General features: G+C 39.4%; 1 protein-coding gene across 4 annotated transcripts in view; it reads left to right on the top strand.

Annotated features, from left to right (window-relative positions):
- Positions 1-16,146, top strand: part of LOC109106314 (AP2-interacting clathrin-endocytosis protein-like) — a 29,592-nt gene extending 13,446 nt beyond the window's left edge. For 3 of the 4 annotated variants that reach the window (XM_042725788.1, XM_042725786.1, XM_042725787.1), the window contains exons 9-19: positions 1,000-1,088; positions 3,870-3,972; positions 4,607-4,789; positions 4,869-5,042; positions 6,698-6,827; positions 7,814-7,875; positions 8,897-9,485; positions 11,231-11,318; positions 11,427-11,539; positions 11,627-13,498; positions 15,213-16,146. In XM_042725788.1, the coding sequence (XP_042581722.1) occupies positions 1,000-1,088; positions 3,870-3,972; positions 4,607-4,789; positions 4,869-5,042; positions 6,698-6,827; positions 7,814-7,875; positions 8,897-9,485; positions 11,231-11,318; positions 11,427-11,539; positions 11,627-13,498; positions 15,213-15,748 (3,939 nt within the window). In that variant the 3' untranslated portion in view covers positions 15,749-16,146. The remainder of the gene's footprint in view (positions 1-999; positions 1,089-3,869; positions 3,973-4,606; positions 4,790-4,868; positions 5,043-6,697; positions 6,828-7,813; positions 7,876-8,896; positions 9,486-11,230; positions 11,319-11,426; positions 11,540-11,626; positions 13,499-15,212) is intronic. The other variant, XM_042725789.1, reaches the window with a different exon arrangement.

Genomic DNA, 16,146 nt, shown 5'->3' with positions numbered 1-16,146 from the left:
TAATTTATATTAAATAATGCATTCCTTTTTTCCCCCCAAAATTACATTTTGGCAATTTCCTGTTGACACGCATAGCATACGTTTATTCAGTTTAATTTTTTTTTCCGTCTCACTCGCACAAACAAATATTATATATTTCAAACTCCATCAAAACACATGCAAACACATTATAATATATAAATAGTAAAATTAGAAGTCAATAACAAAACAACATTGCTCACACTTTATGAACATAGTCTTAGTTAACAACTAATTCTATAATTTTGTTAATAATTCAGTGGTCCAGACTTTGCAAATTGTATATTTCTGCCTCCTACACTCTTAAAAAATAAAGGTGTTTCACAATGCCATAGATAGAAGAACCTTTTTGTCTAAATGGTTCAATAAAGAACCTTTAACATCTGAAGAACCTTTCTGTTTCACAGAAGTTTCTTTGTGGCGAAAGAAGCTTCTTCAGATTATTAAAAGGTAAGAAAGAGATGGTTCTTTAAAGAACCTTTGACTGAATAGTTCTTTGTGGAACCAAAAATGGTTCTTCTATGGCATCGCTGTGAAGAACCTTTTAAGCACCTTTATTGTTAAGAGTGTATATATCAAGATACAGTTTTCCTGTAGTGTTCACATTGGCATTTCTGTGATTGACGGTGATTTGCTCATGGGTGATTTCACTTGTTGAGCTTCAGTGACCATACAATTTCACCATACAAAGAGTAGAATGGCTTTAATTTTCACCTTATCTCGTATGATTTCTCCATCATTTACTGGTAATCAGGTGCTTTGAAGTAGCAATTTCTGAAGAAATGTAGCAAATTGTAGCTTTCATGAAGTTCTTCAGTTTAATTAGGATTTAAGTTGAATAAAATATAATTAAACAAGCTTCAGACAGCTGAACTCTATACTGTATATTAACTTATGGCAGGCTTCAGGCTATCGATCCACTAAAATGTTTGAGATGAGGTGTGAATATCAAGAGTCAGTCCTTCTACTCATTTTCTGCAGCCCGTTGATGGAGTTCAGAGATCTATACTGGAGTGCCTGGCCATTACGCACTCTATAGGCCTGCAGGATCTCTACTGCTCCTGTGTGAGGTGAGGCTTTTCTGCACTTCTGTGGATGCTACTGCTTTAAATAATGGATTTTAAAATCACTCTCCCTTCTTTTCTGATTGTACTGCTCCATTAAGAGTCATATGCAGTGCACTGTACAGTGCAAATGAATCACTAAATAATAAATGACTAAATAAATCAATAAATAAAACAGGTTTCAAAATGCTTTTTATTTCTGAGGTTATGCTTCTGTCCAAATGTGGATGCAATCTGTTTTGCAGATATTACATTTAAAGGGGTCATATGATGCCGTTATTTTGTGTATTTGGTGTAACAGAATGTTGACATGCTTAAATGTTCAAAAAACACATGATTTGATTTCCCCGATTTTATTGATTAATTCTAATTTAATGTTTCGCCACAATTTTATTTTTTGGAAATCGAGGAATCGCGATTTTGAATAGAAATATTACCAAGCGTTAGAATTAGACACTTTGACAATATGCCAGTGATAACAGTAAAGAGAAAAAAAAAATGCATGGTGGCGAAAGTGATTAACCGCTCACATGTGACGTACTGTGTGAAGGACCATAAATATAGAGCTAAGTGCCTTTCACACAGAATGCGCTTTTTTGTTGACAAAGATGCAACGCAGGCAGTGGAATAGGTAAAACATGCTAGAAGATGGGAGTGAACTTCTTTTAACTTGAGCACCATGTTCTTAGAATGGCATTTCATGCATGAGACAGTCAACCACATCCATGTTTATACAGAAAAAACAATAGAAAAGCAGCGCAATCTAATAAAAACCTGTAAAGAAATACTACTGTATGTCTGATATTTCATGTTTGCATCATGGTGACAGGCTGAAAGCTGCTGTTGTTTTTAAAGAACATTTATAGTTAATAAAAGTCTACTGGTGTTATACCTTTAGTCATTCTGAATTTGAATTATCTTGAATTTTGAGTTTTTCAGCAGAGCTGTTTCTGTTACCCAGTTGGCAGATCAGTTGAAAAATATTTTCACCCCCTATTATACAGAACGATATTGGCTTTGCTCTTGTTGTGATGAGACCAGTCGTCAACAATTTGTTTGTTTCACATTGGGTTTAAAAGGGCCTCTAGGCAGTACAAAAAGACTGATTTAAATGAAAAATTCTTTCCATCTTTAGATTGTGGTGACCATGCAAAAAAAAAAAAAAAATCAATAAATAAAAATAAAAATCCTAATAAAGTCATTCTTCTTTGATTTTACTCTTAATTGTGTAGGGATAAAAAGATAGAAATATGAATAAGTATATGTCCCAAGATTCTTTGACTGACAACCTGCACAGCAGAAAAAAATAAATAATTGACCTTTAATCATTTCATATCATCACCATTACTTAATTAGTCAGCTCTGTCATTGAATTGTCTTTGCTGTAAACTCAGCGCACTGCGGTAAAGCAGCTCAGAGAGGCGTGTGAATGTAGGTCGGGATTTTTCCAGAGAGAGAGAGAGGGACTGTGTGCGTGTGTTGTTTCTGTGATGTTTTGGTGCTGCCTCCGCCGTGGTTAGGAGAGTGAAGAGTCACGCATCAGGATGAGAGGCTCTCAGTACAGCATCAATGATCTGATGGTGTAAGATCAGCGCAGCACTACTGCAGAACCTACAGCCCTAGTGTTACTAACCTAGATCACGGTTTTAACTTTTTATTTGTATAGAGCTTTTCACAATACACATATAGCAGTTTCATAGCAGCTTCAATCATAATGATAATGTTTTTAATACCTAAATGCATCATATAGTCCACATTTAGAAGGTTAGAGCAGTTTACATTTGACACTGACATAAATTATCAACCAGTTGAGATTTGCTCTTAGTATATAATGCTAATTGTGTCATCATTTACTCACCCTCATGTCGTTCCATACCTGTACTGTGCGTTTCTTTCTTGTGCTGAGCACAAAAGAAGATATTTTGAAGAATTATGAAGAACTAAACAGTTGTTGGTGCCCACTGACTTCCATAGCAGGGAAAGAAATACTATGGAAGTCAATGGAGGCCATCAACTCTTTGATTACCAGCATTCTTCAAAAATAACTTCTATTATGTTCATCATAAGAAAGAAACCTATAAAGGTTTGGAAAAACATGAGGGCGAGGAAATGATGACAACATTTTCATTTTTGGGTGAACTATCCCTTTAAGATTTTGGTTGTTTCGCCTGCCCTAAGCTGTTCTATTATCATTTTCACATGCTGTTTGAAATGTTTATTCTTCTCTTGTTTGAACACAGATGTTTGGCATGAATATTTAACAGAATTATTTATATTGACAGATTAATGCCGACAAGATCCAAAAAAGAGAAAAAGACTATAAAACAATAAAAGTGCTACAAAAATACTTCATATGACTAGTGCACCATATTCCAAGTCTTCTAAGGATGTACAATAGCTTTTATGTGAGGAACATGAAGTTTTACTTATAACCTTTACAATTTTATGGTACAGTTTCTAGCTTTTTGAAGTCTGACAGAATAATTTATTACTGTACCATACTGGATTTATGGAGTAAACTGGACATTCTTCAAAACGTCTCCTTTTGTGAGAAAAAAAAAAAACTGCAGGTTTGGAATGACACCAAAGTGGGTAAATTATGAAGTGTTTTTTTTTTATTTTTTTTGGCTGAAAGATGTTTCATTTCACTGTAACTTAAAAGTAACAGTGGCAAAAAGCTAATTTTGTAGCTTAGCAGGAATTGTGCAGGAAGTTAAAAATTTTGCTTATTTGTAATAAAAAATAACGCTAAAAGCTTACGCTCTTGATGTTTGTTTCAATCCACAGATGGGTAGCTGAGCACTTTGTGAAGTGCTGGTCAGAAAGAAATTTTGCCCTCCTCCCTCCAGAGCTACAGAGAGATTGCCTTAATACTATCACCAAAAACATGGTGTGTAATACTCAGACACATATTTGTTTTCTCTTGTGGTGGGGACTTCCCTTTGACTTTGTTTTTATTCTCATCTAATGATACTCAATTAAGATATTATTCAATATGTTTATATGTCATAGTGGGAAACAGCATAGACAAAAAAAAAACTTTCATCCTTTCATTCCTTACTGTCCTTCTGCTCCTGTCTGCATCCTAGTACAATAAGACATTGATGAGATGAGCTCTGGCCTCTGTTTTGAGGATGGCTATTGACTAAAGAGCAATTAGAGGTCTTGATTGAGTGGCTTTGTGTGTGTGTGTGTGCGCGTTAAAGCCACAAACAGCTCATTCGCTTAACCCATAGTCTGGCCGTCCCCTAAAATTCTCTCACGCAGACACACAGACCCAGAACTTCAGCAGCTGCAGTCAGCCAAGTGTAGTTGTATAACACTGGGTTTTCCCCCTCCTGATTTCCAGCCTTGATGTAAACCATTGCTGAAGCATATTGGATTACACTAGGAAATTTGCAGTCACTAGCAGTGCAACCAGCATGAGAAGCAGGGAAGATGGATTCTATGAATGAGACCGTGTGTCTATGAAGATGTTTTTCAGATGGTGCCGAGTATGTGTGTAACATTGTGATGTGTTTCAGACTCTGCAGAGTGTAGTATCTGTGCTGTGTGGCAGCGAGCAGCTGATTGGCAGCCTGCCGGAGGTGAAATGGGCCAAGCAGGTGCTGAGTCTGGCTAGTGAACTGCAAGAACAGTGTCTGCAGATGATTGTCACACACCTGCCCCGGGTCACACACACCGCTGCCTTTCACGATCTCCGAAGGGTACGACCAATTAATGATGTTTAGGCATATGATATAAAATGTTTTGCCAGCTGTGACAGTCAGGCGTGTACTGTTTCAGAGAGAGGAGTTCACACGTGACCCCACTCTCCTGAGGAAGGTGTGCATAGCCGTGCGGGAGGGCGTTACTGTGGAGAACTGCTGTGACCTGTTCACTGCTGTGAACCGGCTGAGCGGTGACCCGAATGAGCTAGATGTTATCACAGAAGACCAAGCCAATCAGGAGGAAGTGGAGGTAAACAAAGAAACAGAACACTACAAGCCAGCATTTAATTACAACTCAGATCATTTAGTAAATGAATCATTTATTTTTATTGAGCCAAACGAGATGGCTGTTATATATCCACACAGAACAATGAACAGCTAATACGTTTGAAAGAAAAGCATAGTCGGTTTTTATGAATAATTATGCATTTATTATAAAATAATTATTTTGAAATAAGAAACAGTTCATTTTGCATAATTCTGTAGAAATAGTGATTAAAAAAATAGAGTTTTAGAGCAAAAGTATTGGTTATTTTGATTGGAAAGCATCACATGCAGTTGAACAGTCACATGTGGTGCAGGTGCAAATCTGATCTGAAATTTCTTTATGCTCATATGGTCAGAACCTTACACAGCTCCCATAATACTCTCCACTGGAAATAAATGACTTCCGGTCTGTTGTTTGTCAGAGACTACCTGCAGCCCCTTCAACCTTAACTATATTAAAAATACAGCACAGCCCCAGATGCCTTGTTTTATAACACGTTTATACAGATTTTCATTTAAACATTATTTTATTAAGCAATCCAGATCAGAACTCTCTGTTCTGTTTTGGTAAATATAAAGTAAATCTGAGGAATACATAATTAAATTTCATCTTGTATCAATTTTCATATTGAAAGGTGGTGCATTCTGTATTTACAGTACATTTACATACATGTTTTTACTTTTCCAATTGAAACAGGATATTTAAAGCATGGTGGCACTACTGTGCACTGGGCATACCAGAATAGTGGTTAAGGGAAAACTTTTATAAAAGTAGGATTTGTGACAGCTACAGCTAAAAAGAACAACCATTTCAGACTTTGTCATTACATTTTCATAAAAAATTGAAAACACACACAAATAAATACATGCGTTTAAAAGGTACATCATGATTTCATGTTAATTTTAAAATGTTAACTGCATCATACTTGATGGATAGATTTTCTGTGCTTCATCAAGTAGTGCATACCTGCAGCAACGTCTGCTGAGCACATTCTCTGTATTTAATGGCATGTGTACAAAGCGCTTCATTTGATCCTGGGATTTAAACTCGAGGATAATGTACGTGGCCAGGCCGGATTACAGTAAAGTGACACTACAAATAGAAAAGGTCATGGTAAACAACTCCACCTCTCATACTTATAGTCATTTTCTGATTTTCTATATTTCTCTCAGGCCATCTCTGTCGCTTCCTGTCTCTTTGTGAGTTCATTCACATCCCAGGGGAAATGGCAGAATGGATTAGTCTGAGAAAGACCAAGAGTCGTGGGTGTGGCCATGTCTAATCTGGTTCCATGTCCATTATAGAGGAAGGCAGGGAGGGACTTGGGAGAAATAAACTGTGGATGGAAAGGCTGAGGCAGAATCTGAAAAAATACAGAGGTTCTTTTTTTTTTAATGAACATTCGGTGCAGAAGGCGGGAACACAAGCCTCTGCTACTGACATCATCCGATTAGCTGGAAAGGATCCTGTTAAGGGTAGAGGGAGGCAACGGCGATCGGTTGCCAAGACAACCAGCCTTTGAAGCAGCTGCTGATTCGCTCCTGTTCTCCTGCTGTTGTATCCACCTTCCCTCCTTCTCTCTCTCTCTTTTTCTCTGACTTGCTCACCCTCTCTCACTCATTCTGTCCCTCCGTTAGCCATTCAGGCGTGAGCTGTGTTTGCTGCGCACGAAGCTCTGGACCTTCCTGCTTCAGTCCTTCTTTGCAGTGCGGCACACACAAGGATGGGACGCACTACAACCCAGATATCGAGAAAAAATACTCGCAGGTAAGGAGAGGAAGGAGAAAAGGTAAGAATGTAGCAATAGCAAAAGAAGCTTTATTGCTTGTTTAGAGATTGAAGTATAAAATAGAGGAGGATAAGAGAGAAGATCATAAGAAATGAACAGCTTTCAAAACCATGCAGCAGTCAGAATGCGCTTGTGTACATGTGTGGAGGAGGATGGGGGTATTTGTTAGGTTTTTTTTTTAGTGGTCCAGTGCAGTGATGAAGAGCCCTCCTTTGCATGCATATTGGGTAGCCAGTGCTGTGGTGAGAGATAAACTCCAGCTCCTGTCAGTCCTTCAACAACGGTCCTTTAATATGACCCAGAGATCTAGAATACAGTCACATCAAAACATTAAGCATTTCTAAGGGGGGGTCGGAGAATCGAGTCCACAGTGAGATACAGTGGATTTTGTGTTGTGCTATTCTGCAGGTGGAAACATATATGCTAGTGCATAAATTATGCATTGCTTTAGGTGTCAAGATCATGCTGTCTAAAGATTTCCTCGCATATGTGAAGACATGCAAATGCGGTGACTCATATGCAAAGCATTCATCGTGCAACAGCAATCACAAACACTCCAGCTGCATTCCTTTACAGGAGCTGTTTGATCCATGATTTGGATTGATTTCGTGGATGACAGCAGTGAAATCAGAGCTCAAATATATTGCTGGGAACAAAGCCTAGGTCTTTGTTTTTATTTTCTGATGATTTAAAGAATGCTCTGGATAAGCTGTGAGATGATCAAAGGCTAGATCTGCGCTGTCTCTATCTGAGATGAAGGAGTAGGAAATCAGTGGATCTCTGCAGAGCTGCGCTGCCACTTTTACTGATCAGGGTTGTGACTGATTGCAAGTATTTGTGTGTCTGATTGAGGAAATGTTTGGCAAACGGTGATTATGGAGGAGTGGATGTTCTAATTAAACTGAAGCTGTCTGTAATCTAAAATTAGTCTTTATTTTCTTCCTCCCTCCACCAACCCTCTCAGCTGCTCTTGATAAAGGAGACTGTAGACGGCTTGGGAAAAAACCTGTGCTCACCAGTTCTCAGGTAATTTTTATTCTGTTGCTTATTTTGGTAAAACTGAAAAATGATGGGATACATACAGATATTTTGGGCCAGGTTGATTAATTAGCCAATATTTGGTCATTCTGAGATTTTCTGCATCACAAATAAACAGAAGTAATTTTATTATTATTATTTTTATTATATTGATGAAATATTATGTAAAATTAAAATACATTCTATATGGTGTATCTATCTGCATTTTTTCAGCCTGTCTGCTTTTTAGATATCTTTATCAGCATCAGCTATTAAAAAACTCAATATCGGTTGACCACTACAAATAAAGTGATTTACTGGCATAGGCTCTGTTAGAACTGTTAGTTCTGATTTTATAAGGTTTTCTTTTACTGAAAGACAAACTGAAACTGAAATGAAATGGCTGTTAAATGAGCTCTGTCTCATCACAACAACGTTAAGGTTGATTCAGGGAAGGTGCTGCAGAATTACTGATCCTGAAAACATAGCTGGATTCCCTGTGAGAAATATTTTCTTAAAGAAAAGGTCCATATTTGTTTGATTTTTTTTAGTCTTTACAAGAGTTCTGTTGTTTAAAGATGACAGAATCATATCAGCTGTATAACAGTTGTCACTATGAGTTTTGAAGCTGCTGTTGTCAGGGCTCAACAATAAGGACGGCCTGATAAGAAGCCCATAGCAAGTATAAATATGCATGTGTTTCGGTGCCTAAATATAGACCAGGGACTACTGGCTTGACAAGGGCAGATGAAAAAACACCCCATTATTGAACTTTAAATAAACAATATGTATATATGACCAAAGTTATATGGATACAGAGACCGTGGGCTATGGAAACAGCTGCCCTTTTTTTTTTTTTTTTTTTTTTTTGAAGAATGTGCTTTTTAGCCTTTAATCCAAAGACCATGGTTTTGTTATCTTTGTTCTTATACATCTGAGATTACTGTGTCAAATGGGTTGCTGATCGGTTTAATAATGAGCAAAGCCATCATAGTATTTTGTTCTCTCTCCGTCTCTCTCCCTTCTGCAGCAGAAACCTACAAAATGCCTTTCAAACACTTCATCTCCATGTGATAGCCCTACTCATCCTCCTATTAAGGTATCACAGGGTCCACGTGCTTCCCCTGCAAGATCTGTAGCTGCAGCATCAGGCACCATGAAGTCTGATGCTCTGGGGCCAACAGCTCACAGGGCTCCTTCTGGCAAAACAAAAGCTAGTAACAACACCTCACTCAGAAGTAAAAATGATAAGGCTAAGCCAACTCAAACGCCAGCTAAAACCAAGACTACGTCTACTGTTAAACCAGTGTTGAATGGCACTGGTGGTGGTGCTCAGCGGGAGAATTCCACCGCTTCAAGTGCCCGTGGTTCACCCACAGGGAAGACGGTGATGGACAGGAAGCCGAACCCAGGAGCAAGGCCAAAGTCTTCCCCTGCTGGGTCTGATCTCTCGGCAGGCCAGACTAAAGGAGGAAAAGTGCAGAAGGACACAATGTCAGGGAAAGATCTGCCTCAGGAATCAGCCAGCAATGCTCAGAATACTCCATCTAACTCTGGCAGCACCTCACCAGACTACAGCGCTGGGAGTCCTCGCAAGAATGGCCACAGTACACCAACAGGTGAATTTACCTGGATTCATAATTACCTTTAGACCAGGCCCGGACTGGCCAACGGGAGAATTCAAATGTTTTTTTTTTGTTATTATTGTTAATATTTTTGCCTTCCCAATGTACCAAAGTGATCATTTCTGATTTTGTCATTCGATAATAAATCGATAGTAAATCGACTAAATTGGTTAGTCTTTACTGGCAGTGCTATACGAATCAGCTCGTCTGTCGTGCGCTTCCGTCAAACGGTTTCGAACAGAGTAAATGATGCGCGGGACTTGAGGAAGGAGAGGAAGCGGCCAGAAGAAGCAGTGAAATGTAGCAAAATTACTGACCTGTTCAGGGCTTCAACTGCAGGTCATTTTCAATCAGTAAATACGCTTCTGTAGTTTTGTCTTTATTAACCTAGTTGAGTAGGCTATTAAATTGCTATTAGGCTATCAGGAGCACCCCATTATTGATAGGCATCATTATTTTAGCAGAATAGCTAATTTAGCAGACAGATATATGGATTTATTGTATAGGGAGATAGCTAGAGCAGACAGCAACACAAAAATATGAGTCACAGCCTAATAATGTAATAGTATGTTTAGTATTAGGATTTTTCAATAAAGATATTGTACTATTTTTGACATTTAGGCACTTTAGAAAATGTGTTTTAAAATATTTGTACGAAATATACTGTAGGTTTGTTAAATCTTGGGCATTTAAGTCATTTTAAGATAAATAACATTCTGTGCTAACAAATGGCAATGGACAAAGTTCTGTTCATAACAGTAGACCTAATGGTGAAGGTACAATTAAAAAAAGGGGGAGAGAGAGATATTGGGGAAAATTAAGAGAAGGGAAAGGGAAGTGAAGGTGCAGTTCAAGAGAGAACCTTTAATTATTTTCTACGGCCTGAAATTGCATCCCAGTCCGGCCCTGCTTTAGACAAATTTAAACTCTACTACATCTCAAGCTAGTCCTTGTTTTACTGTGAAGAGTGGAGGTATCCAGCAAAGCCAGAGGCAGTGAAACAGATCGAGCAGAAATTCAGATCTGAAAACAGCTGTAAGTCCTTGGAAGTCAAGAAGCTATGCTCAGTTTCCCATGTTAGCTCTTGATATTGGAGATTACCTCCTCAGGTTTACTCTTCTGTCCCTGTAAGTAAAAGTTAATTAATAGTATGATCTGTGCTTCTGAGTTTCAATAAAAGTTAGAAAATTAGAACAGGAAAGGAAGGCAAGGGAAAGAAGGAATGTACTGCAGTTGAGAGGGAGAGAAAATTATGAACCTTGAAATCCAGAGATAAAAATATAGATATAGTATCTCTTCCCTTTTTCCTGCTCATTAGTTGGTGTTTGCTTGGTACTGACTTCTCTGTGACTCAGAGAGACTTTGCTCAGCAGAGTAGGTTTTAGCTCATCATTAAGCTGCTTAGCACTACTAAAATTGTACATGCCTGTTACCTTGCTCACAGTTCTTAAGGAATGTAGGTTTAGATAGCACAGAGGTTCTGCAGGACAAATACCAGTTTACAATAAGGTACAAAAAATATCACCTATTTATTTATTTATTTATTTATTTTTTGTGCAGAAAATGTTGAGACCATGACTGTGATGGATAAGTGCTGTTTAATTAGATTAATGGGCTTTACGTTAAAAATGTTTTAAATGATTGTTTTTAAATAACTATATTCTGTGTTGTCAACATGCAATGTCATTTATAAAAATGCTGTGTGGATGTAAAATCTTAATATTCATTTTATAATGTAGGTCTCAGGTCAAAACTTCAAGCCAAGGCAACAACAAAATCTCCTCTGACCAAACCTGCTCAAAAACCAGACACTGACAAGACTAGCAGGTGAGTTATGTTAACAACAAGGCTGTGATCCTCACACTTGCAATACTATTTTTACTATCTCCACTTTCTTCCAGTTGATAGTTCTTTGATCCTTCATTTTGCTTACAGCCCCACTAATAAATCAACCAAGACTAAACCTACTACAACCAGTCGTGCGGTACCTGGAGTTCCTGCATCCCGCTCAGATCCAAAGAGCAAAAGCACTGTGTCAGAGAACCTTGGTAAGAAATACTCGAGCTTCAGAATGGATCTAAAAGTAATTTGTTATTAACAATAATGAGTTCAAGTCTGTTTCCTCTTTTAAACAGCTTCATCCAGACCTGGTTCAGCCCATAGCTCTAGAAAGCCTGCTTCCCCAAGAAAAGAGGTAGAGAAAGATATATCTAAACCTGCAACTACAAAGAAGACCACAAAGGCCATCCCTGAGTCAAGGCCCAGTGTCAAAGCTTCCACGTCTTCCTCCAGGCAGTCACCTTCTGCCCCAAACAAAACAGGACCTAAACAGAAGGCTCCAGAAACACTTCCAACAAAATCATCTCTAAAATCCTCAGGGGCCGGCAAAACTCCTGCTGGCTCTAAAAAGCCAGGCACTGCTTTGAAAGATTCAGTATCCAGCCCTAAACATTCAGACTCTAAAAAGGACACTCAGAAGTTAAATCCAGATTCTAGCGAAGGTAAGACAAGAAGTAAGGAACTGGTCACATCTTGTCTGGAGAGTTCCAAAGTTCCTTCTTCCCTGGAGCAGCATTCACTAGTCAGCCCAGCTGTACTAGACCAGCAAGAAACAGTTCCTGAGGGTATATCAGCAGTTTCCGCTAAGGTTCAAGATATGGAGAAAAGCAGTGATCTAGCGAGTAAATTAAGTAGCACAGAAGTGAAGACTCAGTCAGTTACTCCAGACATGCATACATGTACTTCTGGGCAGAGTGAGATAAGCGGAAGTAAACTGGCCACAGACCATGCCATTCCAACCCATGTCACGGGACCAGATCAAGTCCTCAATTCCATGAACTCCTCAAAGGACTCAGACCTCCCTCCTGATACACCTTGCAGTCTAGGGAGCATTGAGATACCCCTAGAGGAATCATGGAATGGGCTTCATCCCCAAGTTAGCCCAGAGTCAGAGACTGGCAGTGCCACTACTTCTTCTGATGACATAAAGCCACGGTCAGAGGATTATGATGCTGGTGGCTCGCAAGATGACGACTGTTGTTCCCATGAGCGTGGCGTTTCGAAGTGTGGGACCATGCGTTGCCCTGACTTCCTGGGTCGCAGCAGCAGTGACACCAGCACACCTGAGGAGCTCAAGATGTACGAGAGTGGGACTGGACTACGTGTGGAGGTACGGCTCAGAGGACGAGAGGCAGAAACTACAAGTGAAGAAGAGGTAGGGCGTCAAAGGCCACGTTCTTGGATTAGAAAGGATGAGGTGCCAGTGGAGGAGGAACCTTGTGAAATAGATACTACATTAAAAAACTTGAAGGGCGTGCAGGACCACCAACTTTTCTCTTCTGAAGAAGAAGAGGAAGAGGAAGAAGAGGAGGAGACTGAAGATGAAAGATCAGAAGTTGAGGTGTTACCGAGGGGAATAGCTCCCCCAATTGCAGAGCCACCTCCACAGTTTCAAGGTATTGTCAACCTTGCATTTGAAGATCCTGCGGAACAAGAGAATGAGCAACCAGAGTACCAATCAGCTTCTAACTTCCGTCGCTCTGTTTTACTCTCGGTGGATGAGTGTGAGGAGCTTGGATGTGAAGAAGGAGGTGCCCAGACTCCGACACACCAGTCAAGTGATTCCTTTGCACATGGTGATGTCTTCGATGGTGAACCTCACAATTCTCAGACAGACTACCGCTCCCAGCAGTCCACAAGCACAGTGAGGGCCAACCATATCTCCAACCACCAGGAAAATAAACAAGAGCCCAAACCTGCAGTATTCCAGACAGAGGTCCAGGGATCTCCACAGGAGGATTGTGCATATAATCAATCAGATGCCTCTGTGCAAGACAAAGACACCAAGGAAGTTCCTGCTCAGGAGCGCCCTAGTCACCTGGACCTCCGGCTGGTGGAACAATATGGCAATCTCCAGTCCAAACATATAGACAGCAGAAAAGCTGACTTGCGGCTAGACTTACCTGAGCCGCAGCTGACTGCGAGCTCACCCGCACACTCTCCAGCAGGTAATGTATAACATTAGAGCCCATCTCCCCTGACTGCAGCCTCAGAAACATCTACTCACAGTCTCCCATCCTGATTCATTTAATTTAAATATTCAGATAATTCCTTTGACCTCCAGTCATCTTCAATGGGCTGAATCTTGATAGCTCATTGATTTAGATAGTAGCACGCTACTGCCTCCTTTAATTCTCCTATGTAGATGTATATCCTTTGCAATTGAATATTTCAATAAGCTATACACACAAATAAATTGCCTTCTCTGAGGCGCTATGCCCTAAAAAACTCAACTAACAAGTTTACAAGCTTAATATTTACAGCAAAATATCTATCTGCGTGTGGTGAAGTATGCTGAGTCAGACCATCTGTTATGTGGCATGGCTGGGCAGTCACAGTTGTACCAGTGCACTTAAGTCCTCAGTCGTTTTTGTTTGTCATTATCCATACTAAATAGTGTGCTTCTTCCTCATAGGCCAAGTCATTTATATGCTGACTTTTCCATAAGAGATCTTTATGCAAAAGACAAGCTCTATGTGACTTGGCCAGCAAATATATACATAGAAATATATATATATGCACAAATATACAGTGAGCTAAGCTTCCATGATGCTTTGAATGTGTTAGAACAACTTAAGATGTTTTTTATACTCAATATCAATGTTGAGTCTGTTGCTGTTTTGTTTTTCAAGACTCTGTCTGTTAAGTCACCCAAACCAGGAAATCTTGCATGCCAACACTAGGTTTTATTATTGATTTTGTTCATTTATGAAATTCCATGTTTGTATCCATTTTTTGTGTGTTTTGTGATTTGTTTTATTTCTCATTCACAATATATCACACCATCTGTAGTTCTGTAGTAGGTAACATTTCCTCAACTCTAGATTTTTATGTTGTAGATTTCATTTAATTCACTGTATTTCTGTAGAATTAGTATTTTTTTTCCTCCCTGTATGTTGTGTTTCTAGAAAAACAATCTCAAGGTCCTCCTCATGTCTCTCTTTTTTCACACTTGTATCATGATTCTAATCACTGTTAATGGTTTTTGGGGAGTTTTATCTTAACAAGAAGCATATCTTGCCAAGTAAAGCAATAAGCACTCTTTTGCCAGCATGTCCTTCATTTTTTCATTGTATCTTTAAGTTAAGAAGTATAAACTAAAAAAAGCGTTAAGTGCTTGCTTGCATTTCGATGTGTATATTTAAGGACAACAAATGCTCAGTTTAATCAGAACTAGTGAATTCATATCTTTTGTATGTGAACAAAAGTTATGCTGGATATACAGTGGCTGGCAAAACATGATTTTCTTTTACTGTTACAGCACTTGTGAACAAAAGAGACACATTCAGTGTAGGCTTTCTTCTGTGCATCACCTTTATGGCAGCTGTCCATCCTTATCCTAAATTCAGGAGTTGCTCCATGGAAAATGTAGGATTTGCACATTTGCTTAATTGTAAAGCATGTGTCATTGAATCAGATCTTGATGACAATGAAAAGTGAAAACTGCCTAAGACAAAGTGTATATATTTTTTTTTTCATCTAGTCTGTAAAAGGATTGATATTTCAAGCTTAACTGCATCATGGAGGACACAGTTGCACTAGGGGTGATTTTGTACATCATGTGGAGCTAGAAACAACGCATGTCTTCAGGAAAAATAAAAAAAAAAGCCCACGTAAGGATAAAACTCTTGGTCATTGTGCAGTATTGTCAATTATTTTTAGGGGACTTTGATGGTTGTGACACATTGGATCAAACCTGCACACATGACCGGCGGCCGTCTAAAGCCCTGTCCCCCATTTACGAGATGGACCTGGGAGAAGCCCTCGAACAAAGCATGGATGCTGACCGAAGCAATGATCCCCAACAGGAGGAGTCACCTCAGGAGGGTAAAGGAGTAGAGACAGAGGACGTTAAAGAACAAGTGGACAGCGAAGACTGTAAGTTTGCAGAGAAAGACTGGAGTCTGCTTCGACAGCTACTGTCTGACCAAGAATCCAATCTGGGCATCATAAACTCTGTCCCAGAGGATTTAAACCTTGCACAGTATCTGATCAAGCAGACGCTGTCCTTGTCTCGAGACTGTTTGAATGAACAGGACTACTTGTATCACGAACAGGACACATTTAAGCGCTGGGCCGAGCTTATTTCTCCACTGGAGGACTCCACCACCAGCATCACTGTGACCAGCTTCTCTCCTGAGGACGCTGCATCTCCACAGGGCGAGTGGACCATCGTGGAGTTGGAGACACATCACTGATGGCCTCCTGGACTGGAATACAGCCAATGTTTTGATAGGACTCTTTGGATTACTGCATCCTGTCTGTGCTTATTTATTTTGGGGAGAAAGACCGATCAGTTGAAGCTTAAGTTGACTGAAGTCACATGTCATTTTGTTCTCATTGTACAGGTACTATATCAAGGACTGGAACAATGACCTCTGTGCAGTTGTTTTGCATGTGGGCAGTTTTCTAAGTGCTATTGTTTACTTGATGGGTGTTGCTTGAATCTTTGTAGAATACCAAAAATGCATTTTCTTGTTGCTCTTTTTGTCTCTGAATGATGACGCTTCTAACATGTTTTGAACTGAGTGTAGAGAGTAAGTTGTTCTGGTTTACATTCATTGTTGTATTTAAGACAATAAAAGCTGTGTATGAA

The sequence above is a fragment of the Cyprinus carpio genome, chromosome B6 (genome assembly GCF_018340385.1).
Source record: "Cyprinus carpio isolate SPL01 chromosome B6, ASM1834038v1, whole genome shotgun sequence".
Classification (NCBI taxonomy): domain Eukaryota; kingdom Metazoa; phylum Chordata; class Actinopteri; order Cypriniformes; family Cyprinidae; genus Cyprinus; species Cyprinus carpio.
This window is presented reverse-complemented; position numbering and strand designations above follow the sequence as displayed.